Source organism: Pungitius pungitius, chromosome 6 (genome assembly GCF_949316345.1).
Source record: "Pungitius pungitius chromosome 6, fPunPun2.1, whole genome shotgun sequence".
Lineage (NCBI taxonomy): Eukaryota > Metazoa > Chordata > Actinopteri > Perciformes > Gasterosteidae > Pungitius > Pungitius pungitius.
Genome location: NC_084905.1, coordinates 7,609,946 through 7,633,704, shown reverse-complemented (window position 1 = coordinate 7,633,704; position 23,759 = coordinate 7,609,946). Strand labels below are relative to the sequence as shown.

At 40.3% G+C, this 23,759-nt stretch overlaps 1 protein-coding gene across 3 annotated transcripts in view; it reads right to left on the bottom strand.

Moving 5' to 3' along the window:
* LOC119196731 (cytosolic carboxypeptidase 4) overlaps positions 1-23,759 on the bottom strand; it is an 82,990-nt gene that overhangs the window by 50,755 nt on the left and 8,476 nt on the right. For 2 of the 3 annotated variants that reach the window (XM_062563131.1, XM_062563132.1), the window contains exons 2-6: positions 18,188-18,261; positions 13,283-13,346; positions 12,681-12,827; positions 11,383-11,514; positions 9,355-9,448 (exon numbers count right to left, since the gene is read on the bottom strand). In XM_062563131.1, the coding sequence (XP_062419115.1) occupies positions 9,355-9,448; positions 11,383-11,514; positions 12,681-12,827; positions 13,283-13,346; positions 18,188-18,261 (511 nt within the window). Of the gene's footprint in view, positions 1-9,354; positions 9,449-11,382; positions 11,515-12,680; positions 12,828-13,282; positions 13,347-18,187; positions 18,262-18,592; positions 18,770-23,759 lie in introns of those variants that run through there. The other variant, XM_037452689.2, reaches the window with a different exon arrangement.

The following is a 23,759-nucleotide window of genomic DNA, read 5'->3' as shown; positions in this document are numbered from 1 at the left end:
TTTGTGGTGAATCTTTGGCAACTAGAGAAGCTGTATTGGTGTTGATCAGCGGCATATCCATCTAGTCCATTTGATCCCAGATCGGTTCATACTGCGGCTCACTGGTGATCCACCACCAAATGGTTATTAATTAACACTAACAGCCGGCCTGCATGTCCGTCTGTGTGTGTGTGTGTGTTTGCTAATACCGAGATGAAGAATGTGACACTGCCCAGTGTAGTCTCGCTAATATGATGTCTAAAGTGTGACAAGGGGTCACCTAGCCATTTACTGAGGATGGCAAATACTACATAACTTCAAAAAGACCCAAACCACAGCTGTGTTACTCTTGTCCTCCCCTGCACCATTTATGTAAAATGCTCACAGAGGACAAGTAGAAACCAATAGTCCTCCAAATCTCTATTTAACCTATTGAATTAATTGCGTTCTAACAATATAATCAATATTTAGGGTTAGAAAAAAGGGTAAGAGTAAAAAAATGATGATTCAGAGTCACATTGCACATTACATTAGTCTGATTTACTAATTAAATGTATATTTAATTTCAAAGGAACTTCTACTAAAGGAAACCTTACAGGAATTCTAACTTCCATATGAAATACTATTATATAAACGGGTATGTTTTTACCTCATAAGGTACATCGAGATGATCACAAATCTGAATCTATTTAGTTGCAGTGATTCACTTAAATAAAGTTAAGTTGTTTTATATTTGGAAGAAGTTCATTAAGTAGTTGTACAATACAATGTATTGTTTATTTGATGGAAAATAAATAAATGTAATTAATTATAATCCTCCCTGCTCCAGAGGTTAGTCAGTCAGTCATGTTCTATGCCACTTATCATCAGAGGTCGCACAGCTAACATCAGGCAAGAGACGGGATCTAGTCTGGACTGTGGGAGGAAGTACGGAGGCACCCCACGCAGACACGGGGGAGAACATTCAAGCCCCAGAAAGACAGGCTGTTGGGTAGTTTTGAATCCAGGAACGTTAATACAACAGCGCTGAGCACCTCAGGTACCTTCCTAACACCCTTTTAGTCTTTTGTGTGTTTTCCTGTCAGTTTTAATTGTCCGCCCCGGTCTCTGACTGGGTCTGTGAACAGCAATAGTCTTGCCATAGATTCTCTCAATTGCATTGAGGTGTGGGCTTTGACTGAGTCATTGTCCTGCCGAATGATGAACCTCCGCCCCAGTCTAAAGTCTTTTGCAGACGGCTCCATCCATCAGTTCTGAGTAGTTTCCCTATAGCTGCTGAATCCCAACAGCATGGTGCTTCCACCACCATGTTTCACTGTTGGGATGGTGGTGGCCAGGGTTCCTCCACACAGCGTTTTAGCATTGAGCCCCAAAGTTCCATTCTGATCTCATCTGACCAGAGCTCCTTCTGCAGGTTTGCTGCGTCTCCCACATGGTTGGTGGCAAACTCCAAATGGGATTTTGTAGGGCTTTCTTTCAACAGCGGATTTCTTCTTGCTACTCTTCCATAAAGGCAAGATTTGTGGAGGACACGGCTAATGTCCTGTGGACAGATCTCAGTCCCATCTCAGCTGTGGCTTTGCACCTTCCCCATAGGCCTCTTTGCTGCTCTGATTCATTTTATGAATTGTTCAGCTTGGGTGTACTTCCTTCTCTGGGTAGGTTTGTGGTTGTACCACATTATTTCCATGGATTTTACAGTTTAATGTTCAAAGCTTGGGATCTTTTTTTTGCTTCATACTGAACTATATATTGAACATGTGTGTGTTATCACATGGTATTTCAAGGCAGTGGTGGTGATATCATCCCCATCGGTACTTACTAATGTGTTCATTCAATAATTGTGTAGAAGATGAGCATTCAGTGCCTTGCTCTACATTAAAATAACAAAATACTAGTGATGACCAAGCAAGTGATGTTGTCTTAGCTTGCTTGATGTTAGTAGTTGTTAAAGTAAGACAATCGGCCATGACTGCCCTTCATAAATGAAATGACTTGGTAATGATTGCTGTGTTGTAGATAATAAGTCAACAAAGGGAGAGGTAATAATGGTATACTGTGAGTCAGTCACATACACAATTTGTGTATACTTGTGTAAAAAACTACTCATGAATCAAGCAGGTTTAAAACTGCAATCATTTAAAAGAGGACAGTAAGGAGCAGAGTCTAGCAGTTGAACATAGGGGATTAAGTGCTGTTGACAAGTGAGAATATATGGACAAATGCAGTTGTACAACTGACTGACTGACTTTTACTGCTTTAATAATGTGCACTGCATCTAGCCGGCATATCTAAGGGTGGCCGTATCGTAGCAATGGGTGGCCGTATCGTAGCAATGATTGCTGTGTTGTAGATAATAAGTCAACAAAGGGAGAGGTAATAATGGTATACTGTGAGTCAGTCACATACACAATTTGTGTATACTTGTGTAAAAAACTACTCATGAATCAAGCAGGTTTAAAACTGCAATCATTTAAAAGAGGACAGTAAGGAGCAGAGTCTAGCAGTTGAACATAGGGGATTAAGTGCTGTTGACAAGTGAGAATATATGGACAAAGGCAGTTGTACAACTGACTGACTGACTTTTACTGCTTTAATAATGTGCACTGCATCTAGCCGGCATATCTAAGGGTGGCCGTATCGTAGCTATAGTTGGATAAATCACTGTGACGGACATGTCCAACTGCCACTCACTCTTGGGGGAAATAGCATATCTCCTACCTCGTTGCTCTACTCTCATCACAGAAGTTCCAACCCAGTCTCCAAAAAAAGCGTGAAATGGCTACGTTGGTCCACCGTGATAAACGTAGTCATGTTACGTTTTCCCCCAAAATAACGTTACTATGTTACGTTTCTTTTGGCCCATTCATTTACATTGCTTTGCAAATAGGTCACGTGACTATCAAGTTTCCCGGTAGCGAAAAGAAAAACATGGCGGACGGTCAGCATAATCTCCGTGAAAAACACAATATTTTAAGAAAGCATCAGCATTTGTATGCATTTCGATGGCATTTCTAGCGAGAAGTATGCGTTATTCTTTCATAATCTTCTATCAGAGACTGTAGAAGACCTTCCGTTTATTCGTTTCTGCGAAGATTTGAGTGTCCCTTTGGCAAAGCGTGGCTACGCAACGCCTTTAACGGCGCATTATTAAAAAAACACTTCCAGTGGGGGCGTTACCGTAAAGAGGCGTTCAGCCTTAAAGCCACTAATCGCCAAACAAAACAAACTCAAAGCACTCGAATCACATTATGACTTTTTAAACATAAATTCCGTTATTTTTATGAGTTTTCAATGAAAGAATGCATCATTTCCGGGGGTAGGCATGCCCGGGACATCCCGAATTATGGGCAATTTTGATTTGTCCAGCTTTTTGACAGCTCCAGTCCCGACTTCCAATCACAGCCTCCTAAATCAATGACGCGCCTAAAACTCTCGGATCGAACATTACGTCTTGTTTACATGGGAAAGGGGGGCGGGGCTTCGCCCTCAGAGCGGAGCGTCATTTCTCGCTCCACACGTCTCCTCTTTTTACTGGCCAGGAAAACGGGCGATCTATCCCACGTGGGTCTGGCTCCATTCCATTGGCTCTGACGAATCCATAGAGAGGCGGGACTTATAATTTGCCCGGCAAACGGAGAGATTTGAGCTGCATTGCTTCCACTGTGCGTGAAGTGGCCGTGAGGCCTCCACTAAAGTCTCTCTCTATTTGTTCTGCTTTACTCAATAAAAGTAAAACCTTTACAGATATACTGTCCACACACTAGGCTAACATAATGGAGACTTCCAGGCTTCGTCCTTTATGTTTTATGGGGATAAAGCCCCTGTAAGTAGTTTTTTCCCAAGCAAATCTGAGTTTCTTCTTTTTTTGTGTGTCCCATACAAATATCAAAATATATATACTGATTTTCACATCCAAACACACTCACTTATGTTCCCTTTTATCATGACAACAAGAAATTTCAAGATATACCTTTTGCTTTCATAAATCATACAGTGTGTAAATGCCCAGCAGTGTACGGTCCGGGGGCCCCTATCGGGCCACTTGTTAGATGGTTCGATTAGTCTATCACTACTATACTTTGATCTGACGACTAATTTGCACATCATGCTCGTACCGGCATGGCTTCGCCCTTCCCAGGCATAGTTCATCATCTTCCGGGGTCCTATAGCCAGTGTTGGGAAAGTTTACTTTCTACATTAACTAGTTCAAAGTTTAGTTTACAAATTTTAAAAAGGAACTAGTTCAGTTCATAATTCAAAATATTTGAACTAAGTTCACGGTTCCAAAAAATGAACTAGTTCAGTTCTTTTTTTCCATACGTTGCTGCGAGCTATTTTTTTTTTAAATTATTGCCACAGCCCAGAACCACAGACAGCAATTATTTTATCAGTTTTAACACTGAAGCTATGCATCAGATTTAATCTTCTTATCCAATTTGAATCCTTATCCAACCAGGGTTTACATTAGCATTGAGGGGACAGCATTTCCCTAATGATTCTTTGATGCTATGTTGCTGTCTATTCACTCCACACTAGCAGCAGTTGCAGAGTTTACCCCTACACTACATTCTCAAACACATGCTGCTTAAATGGTCTTTTTTAAATAAGGAATTATTAAAAGAAAAACAGGACAGTAATCATTAAGGTGCAAATGTTTGCAAAGAAAGGTCAGATTCCTCCCATCCTCACCGACCTTGTCAGTAACTTCATAAACTCTTTAAAATTATTATACGCCGCCTCTTTGCTACACTTATTAATGCGCGTTTATGGTGTGTTTTCTATAGAAATCTGGTACCCCATTGAACATTAAGCTGAACGAACGCGCCGTTCATAGACACCAGAATGAACGAGAACAGTGACGTTCATCGGGCATTAATACAGTACGTTGAGTTCACGTTCGCCCAAAATATCAACAAGTTTATGAACGCGTTCAGGCACAACACTGTCCCAAAAGGGCCGGGATCGCACCTCACCCAGCATGCCTCGGCCTTCACTTTTTTCACTACAGAGTTTTGTTGCACCCTGTGACTCCGGCGTTAGACTCCTTCGACTGAGTTTTAAGATGGGTTGGATGGGTTACTGACTAAAATTTATGCCCCCACCCCCTAACTGCCTCAGGGAAACTTGTAAATATAATAAGTCAAATAAGTCAAACAAGCAAGTTGTATCTGGTTTAACCCTTTTATTCCTGTAGGCGTTTTTTAGGTCTCATGCTGGAAATTGCATTTACACACTAAAACTAGGATAACGCATGTCTGATGATAGTGACAGTGAGTCTGTCGATCAAGATGAGGATGGAGACATAGTAGAGGTTGAAAATCCTCCTTGTTGAACACCCCACAATACATTCTGTGCTCCCTCTGGCATAACATTTCTAATGATATCATGTCCCCCCCTTCAGTATTTTAAGACATTCTTCAGGTTATTGTAGGCCAGTTGAATGTGTATGCCATAAAATTTGACACAAACAAGCCCTTTAAGTTTACATGTTTTGTATGTGGATTTTGTACATACAGTGTTGGTCATTTCATTTCTTTGTTTAATATTTTTGAATTTATGTTTGAATCCATTTGTGGTTAATGTGCTCAAAATGCACTACTTTCTTAATGCTTACATTGCTTGTTTGACTTATTATATTTACAAGTTACCCTGAGGCAACAGACCTAAATCAAGTTAGGGGGTGGGGGCATATATTTTAGTCGGTAACCCATCAAACCCATCTAACAAGTGGCCCGATAGGGGCCCTCGGACCGTACACTGCTGGGCATTTACACACTAAAACTGTATGATTTATGAAAGCAAAAGGTATATCTTGAAATTTCTTGTTGTCATGATAAAAGGGAACATAAGTGAGTGTGTTTGGATGTGAAAATCAGTATATATATTTTGATATTTGTATGGGACACACAAAAAAAGAAGAAACTCAGATTTGCTTGGGAAAAAACTACTTACAGGGGCTTTATCCCCATAAAACATAAAGGACGAAGCCTGGAAGTCTCCATTATGTTAGCCTAGTGTGTGGACAGTATATCTGTAAAGGTTTTACTTTTATTGAGTAAAGCAGAACAAATAGAGAGAGACTTTAGTGGAGGCCTCACGGCCACTTCACGCACAGTGGAAGCAATGCAGCTCAAATCTCTCCGTTTGCCGGGCAAATTATAAGTCCCGCCTCTCTATGGATTCGTCAGAGCCAATGGAATGGAGCCAGACCCACGTGGGATAGATCGCCCGTTTTCCTGGCCAGTAAAAAGAGGAGACGTGTGGAGCGAGAAATGACGCTCCGCTCTGAGGGCGAAGCCCCGCCCCCCTTTCCCATGTAAACAAGACGTAATGTTCGATCCGAGAGTTTTAGGCGCGTCATTGATTTAGGAGGCTGTGATTGGAAGTCGGGACTGGAGCTGTCAAAAAGCTGGACAAATCAAAATTGCCCATAATTCGGGATGTCCCGGGCATGCCTACCCCCGGAAATGATGCATTCTTTCATTGAAAACTCATAAAAATAACGGAATTTATGTTTAAAAAGTCATAATGTGATTCGAGTGCTTTGAGTTTGTTTTGTTTGGCGATTAGTGGCTTTAAGGCTGAACGCCTCTTTACGGTAACGCCCCCACTGGAAGTGTTTTTTTAATAATGCGCCGTTAAAGGCGTTGCGTAGCCACGCTTTGCCAAAGGGACACTCAAATCTTCGCAGAAACGAATAAACGGAAGGTCTTCTACAGTCTCTGATAGAAGATTATGAAAGAATAACGCATACTTCTCGCTAGAAATGCCATCGAAATGCATACAAATGCTGATGCTTTCTTAAAATATTGTGTTTTTCACGGAGATTATGCTGACCGTCCGCCATGTTTTTCTTTTCGCTACCGGGAAACTTGATAGTCACGTGACCTATTTGCAAAGCAATGTAAATGAATGGGCCAAAAGAAACGTAACATAGTAACGTTATTTTGGGGGAAAACGTAACATGACTACGTTTATCACGGTGGACCAACGTAGCCATTTCACGCTTTTTTTGGAGACTGGGTTGGAAGTTCACAGCTGCCAATTCTAACAAATTATCCAAAGTACCAGGCGGCTTTGAAATCTGAAATCCCAGAGTCTTCTAATTGTGTTACGACAATTAACAGCTGGCTTCTGCGTGGAAATGATACAGAAAATTCACCCTGAGGGCTATAAATTTGTGTGAGAGCATCCGATTCCCTCATGCCACCGGGGAGTTTCATGTTCATCAGTAGCTGGTATGTCTGGGTTGGAGCCAGCAGAGAGAGGCCGGTACTCCTGAAGCTCTTGGCACGTCCCCACTGGGTATACAAGCTACGTGAGCCAAATGCCATCAGTACTGACAGAGACAAATGGGAGGGAGACGTACGAGCTAAGGGGAGAAGCACGGTGACTTGAGTAAGAGCTGGAGCCTACGTACGAGACCAAGAAAATGTTATTATGTTTCCCTGTAAACTGCAATACTGCCAGTTGGCCTTATTGGCGCCATCTCCATGAACAGAGAGTGACTCTTTAGTTCCATAGCGGTTCATTTCTGTCCAAGCGGCCTGAATGCAAAGTCATATAACCGTTACGTGGTAATTCTGCGAACAGTGTTTTTTTGTGTATTGGAGCAAAATGTTTCTTCTTGAAATTTATGGAATGCCGTTTTAGTCAAAATTAAATAAATGAACAAATACACGGTAATGCATAATGACACTGCATTTCATAATAAATAAATGAATAAAAACACGGTAATGCATAATGACACTGCATTTCATAATAAATAAATGAATAAAAACACGGTAATGCATAATGGCACCGTAATGCATAATGACCCAGTATTTCATTTCACGTTCTTATATGCAAATCAGGGGGCGTGGCTATCTATCACATTCAGAACAGACAACGGAGACGTGTGCAAAAAGGCAGTGTTTCTCAACTGGTGGGCCGTTTGTCTAGAGCTGCCGAAGTCGGAACCGCAAGCCCTAGTACTTCCAGAAAACCCTCAATATGTGTCAAAATAGTATCTGCAGATAACCCATGTTGATCGATTTGATCCGCTAATGCTAGCATGCTATCTCGGAGCCCACCGATGTCTTCCATTATGTCAACACTCTCACGTCCCTTAGCCCAGTAGTTCTCAACTTGTCTGGCTCCGGGACCCACCTTTACCCCTTAATGACAAGCGGCGACCCAATTCGATCGGGGGGGGGGGGGGGGGGGGGTGCTTCCGCGTTCGCTAGCGGTGTCGACGGCACACAGCTCTGTCGTCTGTTCTGAATGTGATAGATAGCCACGCCCCCTGATTTGCATATAAGAACGTGAAATGAAATACTGGGTCATTATGCATTACGGTGCCATTATGCATTACCGTGTTTTTATTCATTTATTTATTATGAAATGCAGTGTCATTATGCATTACCGTGTTTTTATTCATTTATTTATTATGAAATGCAGTGTCATTATGCATTACCGTGTATTTCATTTATTTAATTTTGACTAAAACGGCATTCCATAGAAATTGTGCATTTGGCCTAATAAATGAACTAGCAGATTGTACAAACTCAGGGCCACGTAGATACAGGATTTATGGATATATGTAACACAAATGATCCTGTGAGTCATTTCTAGTCTGTAGTTTACAATTTCTTTTTTCTAAATGAGAACGATATCTTTATCAAAATAAAAAATAAAAACATCTGGATCTGAATCCTTAACTGACCATTTGTGATAAATGAAAGAGGAAGAAGGTAACTTGGTCATTAGTTAGAATAGACTTAGGTTTGTGTTAGTAAGATGCAAATTCAAACTTCATAAAAAAGCGTATAAATAAACTTCTCATTGAGACAAGTCATTGAATGTCAGTGGCCCCATCTCTGTGGTGTTGATATGGGATCCTGTTTCATACCCCTCATTGACTGACACTTGCAAGCTAAGGCTGGGTTACCTTAGAGGTGATGGCGATGTGACCCTTTTGTTCTGCACTGTTAGCATTGTTATTTGTTAATTTGTTTATCCTACCTCCATACTCCAAACTTAGAATTTTGCCTTGTCTATTGCACAATCGGCATGTCATTATGACAAATGAGGTGGGGAAATAAATTCCCAAAGTCCTCAATTGAGAATCTTCTAATTAGCAGGTTCATTTTGTAAAAACACAAGTGTCAAAATCGTATACGGTATTGCACTACAGGCGTTATTTACAATAAATAAACTAATAAGACTTTGTTGAGATGCCCACCGTATTATTTTGATTGTTGTGACAAGTTTACAGTCTATGGACTGTCTGAGTTTAGTAGAAATGAAGCATACGGTGCTACAAACCCTAAGTGTAATAAGGACACAGGGTCTTTTATCAGTAAGTTTCAGTGAAAACCCAGCTATACGTACTTGATGGTGTGCAGATTTTCGGTGGTAAAGTGGGGGATGAGTCGATAGATGGTTTCCAATCCATGGTTTTCTCCAATTAGGTTTGCTGTAGAAACTGTAATGAAAATGCCCCAGAAGGTAACTATGACAACAGAAAGAAAAAATGTGTAATGCTTATTGTTTAGATAAAATAAAAATAAATCATCAGTTGATAATAGAGGTTTAGTGGTATTATGCTGGAATGTTTTGGGGGGGTTTACGGACTAAAAAAAACATCAGCCATTAAAGTGGGGCCAAGTGGGTACACATATACAACCAAACACTACGCTATTAGGACTCATATTTAACTTCATATCTGATATGATTAAGGTTGCAAAATTCTGGGAATATTCAAAGTTGGAAACTTTCCGCGGGAATCCACAGGAAAATACGGGAATAAACTGGAAATTCTGGGGTAACTTAACTGTATTTACCTTGTCATAAACAGACATGTATTACAAACATTTCTAATATGACTTTTTTGATATTTTGTGAGTAGAAGTATGGCGTATTCGTGTCCAACGCAACTGAGAGGGGGCGTGGTTTATCACACTGAAACAGATCAACTTTTCGCCATTTCTTCCTCGCATTATAGCGACTCTTGTACTTGTCATAGCGACTCTTTACTTGTACATGTCATAGCGACTCTGTACTTGTAACTTGTCATAGCGACTCTTTACTTGTACATGTCATAGCGACTCTGTACTTGTAACTTGTCATAGCGACTCTTTACTTTTACTTCTCATAGCGACTCTGTACTTGTCAGAGAGACTCTTTACTTGTACTTGTCATAGCGATTCTGTACTTGTACTTGTCATAGAGACTCTGTACTTGTACTTGTCATAGCGACTCTGTACTTGTACTTGTCATAGCGACTCTGTACTTGTACTTGTCATAGCGACTCTGTACTTGTACTTGTCATAGCGACTCTGTACTTGTACTTGTCATAGCGACTCTGTACTTGTACTTGTCATAGCGACTCTGTACTTGTACTTGTCATAGCGACTCTGTACTTGTACTTGTCATAGCGACTCTGTACTTGTACTTGTCATAGCGACTCTATAACAGAGTTGTGTTTTTTGTACTAACTAGCATTCGTAGGCGCAGACAGCTTCTACAAGAACAGCGTCTGGATGACTGTCGCTTCCAGCGGTACATGGTGCTAGCCGTTAGCCCGTTTGAGCCCGCCTTCACATCATATTGGTGAAACTCGAAAAATTAGAATATGGTGCAAAAGTTCATTTATCTCAGTAATTCAACTTAACCGTCTACCAGGACATTTTAGAGCACGTTATGCTTCCTTCAGCAGACAAGCTTTATGGAGATGCTGACTTCATTTTCCAGCAGGACTGGGCACCTGCCCAAACTGCCAAAAAATGTCTGAGATTTTTAATTTGGGGTTCTCATAAGCTGTATGCCATAAAAATACAAAATTATATCAAATAAAGGCTTGAAATATCTTACTTTGCTTGTAATGAGTCTATATAATATATTAGTTTCACCGTTTTACCGAATTACTGAAATAAATTAACTTTTGCACGATATTCAAATTTTTCGAGTTTCACCTGCACTTTCATGCCGAGGGACAGTTCCCAAATTCCTGTGGAAGTCTCCGGAAACTTTTCGACCCTTTGCAACCCTAGACATGATCCGGCGCTGCACTTTTTTTGTCAACTTCGGCTAGTTTACTGCTCTATTAAAAGGTCTTGATTCTAATATTGTTGCATTTTATTATTGAGGTCTTTTCTATGTAATTACAAAGCTACAAGATACAATATCATCTGATAAGAGTCTGATATTTCTGATTATCATTTTAGGCTCTTCATGTGTAATGTTATGCTACTGGGTTCATTTTTCAAAACTGTAAACATACAACTGTGTTGTCTATGTTTAGGCTACTGATACGCTGCGAGTTACATACTGGCAAAGACTTGGGGAGGTTTCTTCAGTTGTGGACAAGAGCTGTGTCCCAATTTTGGAAAAAGTTAAATGTTAAGTGTTCTTGTCTACCTGATGAAGAAAAGACTTGGATCACCCAGAGACAGGCAGCAGCCCTCCTGGCATATTTGATGTTTTGTCTGAGCAGATTGAGAGTCAGCAGCGCAGCTCCAGCATCCTCTGCTTTCACACCTATACGGCGATCTGCAAACATTTAATGTAATCATGAAGTCAAAAGGAACGGCAGAGAATCAGCTGAGCATATTATGTATTTTAGGGGCTCAATATTGATTAATCTTGCACTAATTGATGTGAGTTGTGACAACGTTTTCCAAATTTTGTTGAAACATAAGTCTTCTAATCCGTGATTTATTCTTCAAGGCAGGAGGGGATCTCCCCCCCCCAGCTGGACTTATCACAGCCACTAGTTAAAACCGACTGCAACACGAGGGAAGGAGATGAGCAGGGTAGAATGAGAGCAGGAAGCATGGGAGGAGCAGAGTGAACGTAAAAGAACAAGCATGGCAAGGAGAGCGCAACAATAAGGGACCACAGATAAAGATACAGATAAATAGTCACATATTCATGTCAGTGTGTAACTGCCGTAACAAGACTTTTTTTTTTACAAAAACCACACTTTTTCAGCGGGGGATGAAGTCATTTCAGGGGGGGGCCCTCCCCCTGTTATGATGGTAAGGGAAACACTGATGAAAATGTTGAACAGGTGAGGTCCACTCCACACCCAGATGTTTGGACTGTCCAGTAGTATTTCATGGGCAGCATTGCGATCCAGTCACGCTAAGATTGTAGTTGTGCCACTGTGTGTTTAAAAGGGATGTTATGAAAATGTAAAGGTGCTTCAACACGTCAATGTAGCTGTCTGGGATGTCTACCAACCCCCAAATGCTGGGATAAAACAACTTGCACGTTTTTTTTTAATGATTCCTGTAATTAATACTAATTAAAACAACCTGTTGGGAAGTTCCAGGATTTGCCATTGTCGTCCGACCAAAAGTGAGACGTGGCCTTGGCTCTCCCCCCACAACAAAAAACCCGCTGGAGCACACAACCCTGAAAAGGCCACAAGGTTTAAACAGACGATGCGAGAAAATGTATGCTTAAAATGAGCGTGATGTCTCCTTTTGTTGGATGTCGTTGAAAACCGTAAGGAGCAGTTTCAGCACTGCACAGTGTGCTGCTAAAAGCCTGAGTGGAAGACATTGAAACAGTGATTTACTACTAAATAGTTTTGTTAGTTTTAGAAAAAGGGGAATCATTTTCATTGTTGCAGTCCAGCCTTTTTAGGAGAGGTTTGAGAGCTTTCAGGTACCATTAAACGTTTTAGTAATCTTCTTTTCATCCATCCTTACCTCTGTGTCCAATTTTAGCCAGAAGGTGCAGCAGCGGCAGGAGGACATTGAAGTTGGGGCTGAAACTGCGGCCAGTGTTCACCAGTGCAGTGAGCAAGGCCTCGCTGCAACCTTTACTGATCATGTAGTGGATCCGACGATCTGTACCTGAACAGAGAGAGATGTAGATGTGTGTCCCCTGCTGAAAGGACTTCCACACAAACAAAACAGCTGCAAAGAAAACTAATGCTTTGTTGTGCAGAGAAGACACAATGTATTTTGAAAAAGAAGACACAGTTGTCTTATCGGTAGTAGTAAGACGGGCACTGTACCATAAGCTCATTGGATTGGAAATGAAACTTTATAAGACTTTGAGACCTAGTGTTGACTTTCAGTCCTAAATTTAGTTGTTTCTATTCACAGCAGAAGGGTGTAGTTGGGGTATAAGTACAGCCAAGCAAGTGTTTTTTCACCATTTTCTACTTTCCCAAACCTGAGGAAGGCCAGAGAAACGGACTGCTCATTTCTAAAACGTCCATGGAGGGCTGAAAACCAGCACTGTCCCTACGCAACATTACCATGTCAAATAAACTTGAATGGTGAAAGATGCTGGTTAAGCTTACCAGCAGACAGAAGTTCATCCAGGACATTGATGATATTTATAGTGCTCTCCACATCTCCTGCATTCTGCACAGACCAAAATACCAAAACAGAAAATATACAATGAATGCAAAATACAAAACAAACGAAGTCAAAATAATGTCCCACCATATACTTCAAGCGCATACATAAAGATGGAAAGGGGCCCCAAGGGTTGAGTATCTATCATGATGAGTGTGAAGGCGAGAAAATAGCTGCTTGGCCTGTCCACACAATAAACATATGCGTAAGAGGCTTTAGAGATATAGGTTTTCATCATCTGATTTATTGTACATGTCGTCCAGCCCTGAGGGGTTTCCCATCCAAATGCTAAAAGTGGTGTCCATGTAGCTGGAGGTGCACGGGTATACGTGACTGATTGAATTATGCTGCTCTGAAAGAAATCTGTTGGGTTGGCTAAACATCCCCCTCATTAGAATGTGAGTTGAACTATCTGCTTGTTTAAATAGGGACAAACGGTGCAGAGTTGTGTTGAGTTACTGTAATGAGAGACAGTTGGTAACTGCATCTGTGATTATGAAGCAAGTTATGTCAAACGTACCTATTGACCTTTGTAGCATCCAGCTACCTACTTCTACAGCCAAATACAACTCTGATTCTTTTGGGTTTGGCTTGACATGACGTCCTAAAATCGAATGTATGTGAAAGCAGTTCATCCAAATGGCGTATCAGGCTCGTATCATCAAGCCATACCGAGAAAACATCATTCAAAGACTTGTGTTGATATGCCAGACATCTTTTTGTAATTCATCCCCATTTATATAAATGGTGTTGATGGCATATCAGGATTCAGCTTTTCCTTTGGGAAAGCAACCTCTTTAAATGTATGTACAACCTGTTCACCTCAAGGATACATAACTACAATGATTCAATTGTCTTTAAAGCTCACGTGTTTGAGTAACATTCAGCTCGTTCTTATTTCCATATCACCGTCTCCAGTCAGTGTTACTGGTAGCTGTGCATTTAAGCACTATATGGAGCTTCACCTGCCATTAGGAAGGAGATAACAAACTGAATTCTCAATGCATGATTTGAAACAAAGATAATACACTTTGTTTAGAATATAGTTTTTTTATTTGAAGTTTTGACTTTGCACACATTCAAATTTGCGAAGATTCATCTTGTCATAAAGTATGTGGACTTATTCACTGTATCATCAGCTTTCATAGAGTATATGTTTAACACAAGGGATGGTCTTTGGTATGAATTAAATGAGTATGTTTGAGACACACCGGGCTTTAACTCCAGCTGAACACATAAAGTCAATGCTTAGCTAACAAATAAATCTATTTTAACTTGTTTATGTAACCTAAACCATGATTTCTCCTAAAACAAATGAAGTGGTTTTGTTGTGTAGGTAAACAGTGAAATTAAATCTACGTTGGAAGTTACATTTTTCAAGTGGAAACTGGCATGCAGTCCATGAGAAATGTATAACAGTTTGAAGCAAGCATTAGTATTTGAAGAGTTTAGATTATGTTGGACCGACCGGAGAGCAGCTGCAGTATCACTCTTAAACTGCTATCATATAAAAAGTATTTAAGATATACTACATTTATTTTGTGCATGTGAGTATGTTAAGTCTGTAAGCCCACTGGAAAATTGATCCTGGCTGTTGGCCTCTATCAGCCTTTATCGACACAGGTGCTAAATCCTAAAACTAATGCGTTTAATGTGTAGAATTAGCTACCCCACAGTACTGTGAGTTTAATGTGATATTAATAGATATATGTTTACTTTGTTAATCCTGCCAGGGGAACCTTTTCCCCTGCAACAGCATTTATATTCACAGTGCCCAATAATATCATGAAAAGTTGAGTTGGAGAAACAGATGTTTTTTTGCCCACATCCATGACCACTTGTGATGCAAATTGAGGACATTTCTGCCTATATATCTGTATGATGCTGCACAAACTGAATGAAACAAAGCCCTTTTTCTGTACTGTTAATCTCTGCGGCCTTTTAAACTGTCAGCTCATAAGGGATGGGGACGCCTGCTGCGGGGAGGCTTCAACAGAATTAATGATATCGCTTAATTATTTATTGTCGACGCTACATAAGGAACGGACTGTAAAGTTGTTGATCTGGAGAAGGCAAGCAAAGTGCAGGAGTTTGGAGAGTACAACCACAGACTGAAATGAACATGTACATGATAAATACCGATGTGACTATAGTTTTGTGTGTAGTTTTATGCATGTACCCAACACTTACATACATATCGCTGTAACACAACATCACTGAGCCATGTCGAGCTGTCATTGGTCCTCGGGTGTGGGCTGTCAATAGAAGGTATTCAGTTTCCCAAATGTTTGAAAGAAATGCAGCAACGGTATGCTCTTTGTTTAAAACATGATCAGGCGTGCACTCTGGAAATGTGCATTTCCAGAGGAGAAAGCAGACTGTTCACATACAGGGTTTGTAGATGAATCAACTAAAAGGAATGCGCTGTAATTTCATAGATTTTGCGTGTACGTATGGAAACAACAAAACCCTTACGGGGTATATATAGACTGAGGTGACCAGTGTAAAACAAGTGTCAACGTTCTTTGTATGTCACAGAAAATCCATAATTAAGTAGCACTACTTCCATAAGTTAATTACCAAGTAGTTTTGATGCTTACACCTAACACACTACTTTTGTTCCCTCAACCTAACCTAATGGAAAGGTGACTTCCTTTGAAGATGGAAGTTTATTTTGAAAATACGTAAATCATGACAAAAATGAAGTGCCCTCTGCCCACTATGATCTTGGAGCCAGTGTGGATGTCATTTACGTTGGCAACGATTAATGCCGAGTTAGACTTCATACACCGGAAGAGGGATTTGATGTCTCGCGCCTGTCAGCCAGTTTGTGTTTGATACACAGAAACTCTGTTAAACATAGACTACCAGCAACAGCATTACAGGGTAGCTGCTATCCACATGCTCAGCATGTTGGTAAATAGAGCAGGCTGAAGCTTAAAATAATGGGCTAATACTGTCTGTCAGCCAACACTAATCAAACTTTTCCACTGGTGTTATTTCCTCTGTATGTTTACTAAATAGGTGTATAATCCAGGAACTCAGGCACCAGTGAACCTTAGGTTTAAGGTACATTGCAGAAAAAAAGGAAAATCTCAGCTTTTCTTTGTGCTTTTTAGCTTCTAGCCACAACTTCATTACATTTTAGAGTTTACTCTGAGGTCACAAAGGGCCCAAATTAAATAGAACTAGTTAATTGGACCGGCCTCCTCACCCATATGCAAATGCCATTCGGTATGGCAGTCTGATTCAATGCTTCGCCATTTTTCACCAACATAAATATGATTCATAGCAGTGTATTTTCCCTCTTGATTTCATGAAAACATGTGATTTGAATATGACTAATACTACTACATTTTGCCACATGGCTCGAGTGTTCAGTGGAAATTTTGCATATGGATGAGGATGCCGGTTTTTAATCCCGGGGCTACCAAAATAATCAGCGTGCACTCACGGAGACATCCTATCTGTAACAGTTTCTATGAGGCTCCAATACAAGTTAAGAAAGAAAGAGGCCAGAATCCCAATGTCCCCCCTTTGCCCTGAACCCCAAAGAACTTAACGTCACCTGGTAAGCGGTAGAGTGTGAGAGTCTGTGACGGCTTGGAATGGAGTAAATATGAATGAGACAGCACTTGCTGCCCCACAAAACATTACCATGACAATGTCAAAAATATTGATTTACCATTGAGGGTATTTAATGTGTTATACAGTGATTTAAACATCTTCCAGGCTGTGTCTTTGTACAATGAGAAGTCATTTTCATTATTTTTGAAAGTAGCTTGAATGAAAATATTAAATATACATATGAATATGATGAATAAATTAGTAATGAGTCAGGTTGTTTTTTTCCACCTTTAATCCTTAACTATCTATCGAATGAGCACAATGAATCGATTGCTCCGCTTGCCTATTATCTTGTTGCTGTCTCTTTTAAATTTAAACTTTTAAACCTCCTGTACTTTCATGCTGTCGTTTGGGCACAGGTGGGGTGGTGGAAGGATGCCAATCATCATCAGATTCATCAACTCATCATTCCCCACCACCACAACATTACAAATTGTTTGCTTTCCCGTTTATCATATTCTATTGCAAACTATTATTTTGTTCATGCTCAATTTAGTCTCATACTATTATTTTTAATATCTGAATCATATAGGGCTCCATTGGAAAGCATTACAGTTTTCATTATTCATCAAAAACATGCATAGGTCATTTGACGTTTATAATAAGAAAATTATTTTTGTATGTGTATCATGAGTTTCAACTGTATGCTTGTGGAGTCAAGTATTCTGTGAAAACCCCAGTAGGAACCTTGAGTTCCAACAGTTTTGTTAAACCAGCTCCCACATGGTTTTCTTTGAACTACACAAAGAATCTTCTGAGACACATTCCTAAAGACCTGCACAGATGCAACTTCTGTGTCAGATTGAGCTGGATTTTCATGATGAGTCTGTCCAAGAGAATAAAGACTGTCTTTTCCTCATAACTATATGGACATACTGTTCAGTAGTACTGCTAAAGTACTTGAAATTGTTTTTTAACTCTCAGTGCACTCCCACTTTTAAAAATGCCAAAGGTCAATTATCAGGGGACACACTACTCTGAACCATCAGCACGCGGCAACAAATCTACTGGGGATACATGGGTAATTCTGGTGATTACGTTCCCATCACTTACTGTGCAGCCTCATTTGACACTCTGACATGTCACACATTACATGGCCTCAAATACTTGGCTTTATGACCTTTTATGTAAGAAAGAAGAGGCTATCAGAATTCCTCAAGTGTGGCAATATGTGAAAAGAGAAAGTAACTAATTAAAAAAAACTGGACAGGGATCCCTACCTGCAGAGAGGAGAGGAGAACCTCTAAGCCGCTGGAGGAGCTCGGGGAGGCTGTCATACTTGGCCGGCCTCTCTCTGTAGCCAACAGACGGACAAAGGCAGACGCAACGTTAAACAATAGACAGAAGAACAGACGGAAAGATGAACAAACTATTCAATAAATCCAAAATAAAAGAAAGATATTTAAAAGATGGATTGATAATTATAGCTTGTTCCTTTACCCATTTCTTTTACCTTTCATTTTAGAAAAAACAATCACTGAACTATGAACAAACTGTTACACAAACAGATAAACCAACAGAAACACAAACTGCTAAACACAAAGAAGGAATAATCAGACAGACAGAAAGATTAACAATCCGGTGAACAGACAAACAAAGGCAGGTTAACCGGCTGAAGGACGCACCGCGAGACAAAAAAAATAGAAGACCGGAAAGCAGAAATCAGACAGGTGGAGATCATTAATCGGATGGAGGCAGATCGAGAAAATCCAAAGTACATCCTCACGACTGCACACACACAACAAACTCAAAGCATCTCGCTTTCGTCTCTCTCCCACGGAGAGAAGGAGGCACAAGCGGCTCTGCTGTGACTGAAGAGAGAGTGACATGGAGACTCCCCCTGACTTCAACCCAGCTGAGAATACTTCCAAGTGCCAGTGTAGTGAGGGTACGTGTGTGTGTGTGTGTGTGTGTGTGTGTGTGCGCCACTATCCCATGCAAGTCAGTGGTTGTAAAGTATGTGTTTGTATGCATCTTCCACCGAGTGACATTTTTTTGTCTCATCATTTCACACATGGAAAATCCTGGTTGCTTCCTGTTGTAAAGTACAAATGCCTTTGTTAAGTTTGGCGTGAGGCTTTGATCGCACTGCAGAACACTGTCATATGCGAGAACATAAATAAGTGTGTTGGCAGCCATGAGTAGGTGCATGCCTGTGCATGTGTAACCCTATCCATCCAGGATAAAGCGCTCCAGAAAACATTTGTGCCGCAGTGTTGAGAAGGCCGCCACTATAAAAAGGCCTTGACAAGGCCGGCTTGGCAGCTGCTGGACACAAAATACAACCAATAAGGGTTTTGGGGTCTGGTAAACAATGAGCTCTTTTAAATGGCAATTGCCAACTTCTTAAACAAAAGATTTGTACAAAACCTTGAGACCGATTTGGGAGGATGTATTTAATGGTAATTATCAAATATAAAACAAAAACACACGTGCAAGTTACTCACAAATCCAAAAATATTCAGAGGGGAAGATGAGAGGAAGCTGGGCAATGGACGCAGGGGAAGCCCGGGAGAAAAAATAGCAGTCAACAGCAGCACGCGCCGACGCGACAATGCGTTGTCAAATGGTGGTCAAAAAGGCACTTTCCCATCCTCTCTTACAGTCACAAATGTCTCCTGAATCAGATAACTCAGCATAACAGCAAGTCCATGGGCTACTTCATAGCGACAACTTGTCTTAACAACTGAATTCAACCCTCTAGCATAACACAGCTTTCTCTTTGATTAACTAAATAAGACCCAGGGGAAATAAAACCATGATTAAAAAAAACATGGCGGCCCCGCCATATGCTTAAATGTTATATGTGTTTGGGGGGGGGCGCGCAGTGGAGCTTATGGTTGCGCACGCTGCAAGGCAATGGGCACATTCGGATCAAGCTAACGTAAAATCAGTCCAAACTCTCTGATGCAAAGGGACGAAAGCGAAGAAAAGCAGCAGCAGGTACAATAAAGCCCTGTAAAGAGGTAACGTTATGTATTTCCATCTCAGACAAGTCATTTCATGTCTCACATTGGATGCTTTAGATGAACACTGAGGTCGTTTACACAGCTAGTGTTGGCTTTGTTAGCCAAGCTGCTTTAAGACTTAAGAGCCTTCCAGCTAGCATATGGATGGTGACACATTCTAATCTCCGGGACACTCATCACCTCCATTATGCCGATTTTATTTTACAGATTTGAAACAAATACATTTTTCATAAGTGACGTTAGCTAGCGTCAGCAGCTTCGTACCTAGCAAGCAAGCCATTATTAGCATCATTTCTAACGGTTAAATGTAACGTTTGGTACTTAAATCAGAAAATGTGTAACGTTCAATGTTTTAAACATGTTTCCAAACAACTTAATTGTTACCTATGTTATTTATTTATTATTGTTACAACTCATCTTCATTGTCAAAGGGAAAGAGGCCTAAATAAATGAAAAAGATTAAGCTGTACCCGGACATTTCACAAGTGAAACGCTGATGTAACGTAAACTTAACGTTACTCGTCCAAATGACAAGTGCCTCAAATAGTTAATGTCGAGCCGTTCTCTTCAGATTAGCTTTCAACATATCATTTAACATTTTTCACCATTGAACTAACCACTAGTTCTACTTCACACTTGTTGTAGAAGCCAGTTTATTGCTAAAGGCTGGAACATGCGTCTGCGTTTGCGTCTGCCGAATCGTTTCAATACATGGTTCTAAAAGGCTTGCGCGTTTTGCGGAGCAATTCACCTCCAGAACACTAGGTGGAAAAATGTTTTTTGTTGAAGATGACCTAGAGAGTGACGTCTTTGTGTGTGGAATTTGTTGGTTTGTTTATGTATTTATTTATTTATATTTATTTATTTATTTATTTATTACATCGCATGTCATTTAGCTGAGGCTTTTATCCAAAGCAACTTACAAGTGCATTTCAACCGTAGATACAAACTCAAAGAAGAAGAAGAAACAAGAACAACAAGAACAAGTGACAATAAAGTACAATTTTAATCAAATAAGCAGTTTCAAAACATGCTATAGATAAGTGCCATTATAAGTACAATTTAAGTGCTATGATTTGTTAGCAAATTGTGACAATACTACGCTTTCCCTTGTGGACCAACGTAGCTATTTTTTTGCTGTGAGACTGGGTTGCATAACCACAACTAGTCGGGCGAGTAAAGCGTGTCGAAAATGGTGTGTGAACGCAGCATAACTCCAACGAAGCATTGAAGCCGTTCAAATTAAAGCGTCATATGGAAACCAGAGATACAACTCTAGAGGGAAAGCAGGTGGAATTTTAAAAAAAAAGGAAAAGTGGGAGAAGTCTGTCATCTCACTGACTGGCAATTTGACCTAAAGCCAGATGTGGGGTACGATGCAAGAAACCTTTCACCATTACGTGTTGTCATGTGATGAGGAACTGCTGGATCTGTGATTGCAAAATATTGACTGACTTAATTACATTTCTATTTTCTATTACTTTTTAGTAAATGTAAATGTTTGTGTTCCATGAATTGTTAGGTTGTGTTTTTGCAGTTTTACATACAGATGATGAATAAATAACCTTGTGATGATCCCTGTATCAGGTTTTTGCTTGGAAAACTTTTATTTTATTTAGTCATTGAATACAAATCCAACCGAGAATGATATCAAAAAGGTTAAGAACCCCTGGTCTAAACCATGGTTACGCCCTTGAATCCTGATGTCTAAATAAATACCCATCCTTCATGACCAGAGTGTGAATAAAGATTGACCTGTAGATCCAGAGCTTTGCCTTCTGCTGCCTGCTAAGTTCTCTTTTCGTCATAACGGTGCGGTAAAGCAAGTGCAATACCGTCCCCGCTGCTCCGATTCTGCGGCCAAACTCACACTCCATCTTCCCTTCTCTCTTGACCCCGAGGTACTTGATGTCCTTCACTTGTGGTAAGGACACATTTCCTACCCGGAGTAGGCAATCCATCGGTTTCCTGCTAAGAACCATGGCCTCAGATCATTTATTTATTTGATTCTAAATGGATCATCATTGACTAAAAGTCCATCAGGCTTTCATTTAAGAAGAGCACCCCACGTTTCCAGCTGCAAAACACTTGGTGGACACACAACTTTGTGAGAAAATGTGACGTTTAAGTAGATATATTTGTATCATTCAGGAACATTATATCAACCAAGTATACCTCCATATCACACCGTTCTACCTCGTGTTCATATTATTGCTGAATTGAATCAAATTCTACCACCAGAGTGCGACATTGTCACTGAAGTCAAGAAAGTCAATTATAATGATGCACATTGTTACATTTTTATATAAAGATTTTATACAGATGTTTTCTCAAATTTCTGATACATTATGAAACTAGTATTGTTTCTTCATCTGCTGTAAAACTGTAGTGTTCAGACATACTCAAAACAAAGAAACAACCTGACAGTGCCCTCATCAGCACAGAGACGGAGAGAGAACACATAGGACACTAGGTCAGGCTGAAGGACACTCTGATTATACCCATCCTTAATCCTAACTTTCAGACAGTGAGCTCATAGCCAGTTTTTCAGTCCACATGAACTTTACAGTGGGCTCTCTTCTCATAAGGTCACACACCCACCACATGTGGACACAGACACACACTCATTCCCATGAGGGGATAAAACGCTAATCTGCGGGTGGAATCATACGCACACTTGAGTCTAAGACAGGATTCCCCGGCTCAACACATAGACACACACTAACGCAGTTTCAATATGAGGGAAGACCGTGCTTCTTGCTTCAGCTGTTTGGTTGAGCTATTTCACTGATGCCTTTGGACAACCGGCTGCATCAGCGATATGCATCTTAACAGGATCTCTGCTGCTATTTCAGACCCAAACAAAGTTCCTTCTCTCAGAGAGTAATTTGTTTAAAGTGCAATGATGTACACTAACTTTGCCATGCACCACGCAACATTCTACTGCACATGTTGTACAAGTATGTGACCAACAAGGTGATGACTAAAAGTGTAGCGCTTTACTTTGAATCCCCTTTTTAAGAGGGTTTCTACCTGCTTACAATTAAGATGAAAGTAGATACTGAATACCATTGGATTCTTTTTTTGTTTGTTCGGTTTCAGTAAACATCCCAATATGATTCAATGCAAAAAGGGTATCAGACACGCAAATAAATATTTAACATTTATTTTAACAGACATCTCATTCAAATAATTCAGTATATCGCTGAATATATATATATATATATATATATATATATATATATATATATATATATATAAAACAATATCATATAACTACCATATGGTAACTCGCTCTCTACCGGTATTATAAAATTGTAGATAAATAATAACCATCTAAAATAAATGCAAATACCGGCTCACATTTGGTTGTTTACTGTCCAGGCGGAAGGTACGGAGGCACAGAAGCTGGCTTTCCCCTCTGATACTGTACTACACCAATAGCTTCTAAAACAACATACAAATATTTTGTAGTAACACTCTAGCTACCCTGCCCATCATTACTGAGTCCCCCCTTCATTCTTCAGCCCCTGTTATTAAAAGCATTGGTTTCCCTGCGTGACACTGGGTTCCTGAGGGGTCACGGTAAAACAAGCCCCCAGCTGTTGTCGACCTCTGTGTAGAGTGTCTTTGCATGTAACAGCTCCCTGTCAGTCGCCACCATCAAGCGTTGCTTCATTTACTTTTTAGAACTCCCCACAAATTGTATTCTGGTTCCTTCACTGCTGCTCAACAGGAATATGTGGAATTATTTTATTGTTTTTACCAAAATCCAATAATTGTGTAACTACAGCAGTAGAGAGTAGTTTCAGCTTTCTGTTAC